We start from the raw sequence: 2,500 nt of genomic DNA on the forward strand, positions 1-2,500 counted from the left end.
AATTATTATTGTATTAACTGAGTAAGTCAATTTGAATATTAATTTTATATCCAGAGAACCCTATGCAGGCAATAGTAGTGTAGGCTTTCATTTTTGTAAATAAAGTAAAAGATCCTTGAGAATGGTGCAAAGGAACAATTAAGAGCAAGTCATGTTTCAAGACTTTTGATGAGATAAAAAAAATTAATGCAGTATTCAGAAAATAATAATTATCATTTAAGTCAAGACATGAGGTGCACTACTTAATACACAGTTTTTGCAAGATTACAGATTCACATAAAAGTAGCATTGTGGTTCCAGGAATCAGCATAACTTACATACAGTATTTGTGGTAACAGGTGCTAACATAGCAGCATCGCAAAATAAGATCAGTCTTTTAATATGTTCGGTCTGTTGTCTATGTAGTCTGAACAAGTTGGATTTTTATATTTTCAGACAAAAAGGACGCCTCATTAGGCTTAATTCTCCAAGAAATGTTCAAATGCCATAATATAATTCTTTTAACCCATTGACTCCTAAGCCGGCAACCACTCCCCTCCCCCACCCCCACTGACGAGTAAAATCAGGCAGGTACAAAAGTTGGACCAGTCAACTCGGATCGCTCGTGTCAAATCAACGTTACAAAAAATGACAAGGCCTCGAGAAATCACCCTAGCCCTAATCTTTACCTAACCTTGATCAATTTCGAGTTGATCCATATCGACTTTTGTACCTGGCCAGTAAAATCGTCTGGTGTTAGACAGAGTCAGTGGGTTAACATAGTTTAGGAAATCCACCTTTTAGAAAGGAAAAAGATTGAATTGTACAATAAAATTGATAGTAAAGAATGTTAAGAGCATTCAGACATGTTTGAGCATTAGACAGCTATCGGAAGTGGAGTTTTCTATCAAATTCCTAATGATGTAGATATGCAATCATCTTGACATTTTTATAAGCTAAAACCACCTGATGTCCAATAATTTTGTTGCTATTTGTTACTTAAGAATAACGTGTAACATACTTAGTTTGGACCTTGCTTGCTCACAAAACCACAAAATATTAATGTTGGTCAAACGTTGAAACAGGCCTTTACCCATTGACTCCTGGGGGTACCCCATTGACAAGTAAAATCTTCTGACGTTAGACAGAGTAAAATACTAAGTATGGCCGGTTTAGGCTGCTTTAGGGGTGAATGGGTTAATGTATAACAACCTTGGAAGTGAGACTTTCTTTGTAATGTCACTACAATGTTTTATTCACTAAGTCAATGTGAATTATAATTTCACAGAGGTGATTGTTTTGTTCACAGATGTTTTTTGTTCATATACATCATTGTCCAATGGTTTTGACCTGCTTGATGACTAGTTAAGTGTATGGAATTTGTGAGGAAGGGTCTGACTAGGTGAAAGAGTAAACATGTCTTGATTAATTAAATGTTACATGCCAATCGCCCCTCCCCTCCCCTCTCCCAAATTATCTTATTGCCTGGGCTCTCAACCCCAAGAAGAGGCATCTGGCTGTAAGAGTTACAATTATGAATGATGTGCACAATAATATTATTATTAATTCAATTATTGATTCAAGTTTACATCAACTGAACAAGGGAAGAGCATCCTCCTTGAGGCTTAGTTTTTTCACTGTCTCGTAGCCAGCTATCATAACAACACTTGAGGGGACCCATGACACGATACTAGCAAGCATTCCTTTCGTCAAAGACTTGGGTCCTTCTTTCTTCAGAAGATCTTGGAAGGCCTTTACTATTGATCTCTCACCTTCAACCTGAAAAATAGTATACCCTGGTGAAAACAAATGTGTTAACTAGTCCACTCTCAGTTTGTAAATAAACATGTCAAAATTTCTGCTTGTATGCAGATGCCTCCCATGTATTTAGCATGGGAAATAGATGACTTCTGAACCCCCCACCCCCATGGTAGTAATCTTTGTCCTCAACTGGTTGGTTTGGCAGAAATGAGTCCTGGAAATCCTTGTATTTCTTCCAGTTGCTAACGCATTGTCCATTCAGGACCTAGATAAATGACCTAGCTCTCTAGGACTGGGTAGAGCATCCAACTAGTGTTACGGCCATTGCAGGTTCAAATCCTGGTACTGGACTCTGATTTTACAGTTGTCCTTTTGCCTGTCACCAAACAACTAGTTTCCCATCTTCAACCAATGTGTTCAGATTTTAACACTCCAACCAGGGGCCAGTTTCTCGAAAGTCCTGATAACTTTTCAGACCCAAAAATCCATTTGTGAGCCTGTCATCCACTTGTTTAATTAAAAAACTGGCCTCTTAGTATGTTTTCAGCAATATGATGTGGACATTGATGACTCAAAATCCCTCCGTTGAAGTTCTTACAGATACAGGTGGAATTGTGACACCCAAAAGGTCTTGGAACTCTTAAGAAACATGTCCCAAGTTAACATAGTCCTTGAGAAATATTATGGAAAAAAAATTGTTAATGTCAACTCTGGAAACCTGTGCCTCCTCCCACACCCTAATGCCCACGGGCCGATTACA

The 2,500-nt window shown here is 38.1% G+C and overlaps 2 protein-coding genes across 3 annotated transcripts in view; one reads left to right on the forward strand and one right to left on the reverse strand.

Moving 5' to 3' along the window:
• Window positions 1-1,289, forward strand: part of LOC138042775 (titin homolog) — a 21,912-nt gene extending 20,623 nt beyond the window's left edge. Inside the window, exon 13 of the mRNA XM_068888776.1 lies at window positions 1-1,289. This exon is cut by the window's left edge and continues 1,264 nt beyond it. The gene's annotated coding sequence lies outside the window, so the exon portion shown is untranslated.
• The window catches only part of LOC138042776 (solute carrier family 25 member 44-like), a 5,244-nt gene that overhangs the window by 1,316 nt on the left and 1,428 nt on the right, over window positions 1-2,500 (reverse strand). For both annotated transcript variants that reach the window (XM_068888778.1, XM_068888777.1), the window contains one exon: window positions 1-1,758. This exon is cut by the window's left edge and continues 1,316 nt beyond it. In XM_068888778.1, coding sequence (XP_068744879.1) covers window positions 1,570-1,758 — 189 coding nt within the window. In that variant the 3' untranslated portion in view covers window positions 1-1,569. The remainder of the gene's footprint in view (window positions 1,759-2,500) is intronic.

This window comes from Montipora capricornis, chromosome 3 (assembly GCF_036669925.1).
Source record: "Montipora capricornis isolate CH-2021 chromosome 3, ASM3666992v2, whole genome shotgun sequence".
In the NCBI taxonomy this organism is placed as follows: domain Eukaryota; kingdom Metazoa; phylum Cnidaria; class Anthozoa; order Scleractinia; family Acroporidae; genus Montipora; species Montipora capricornis.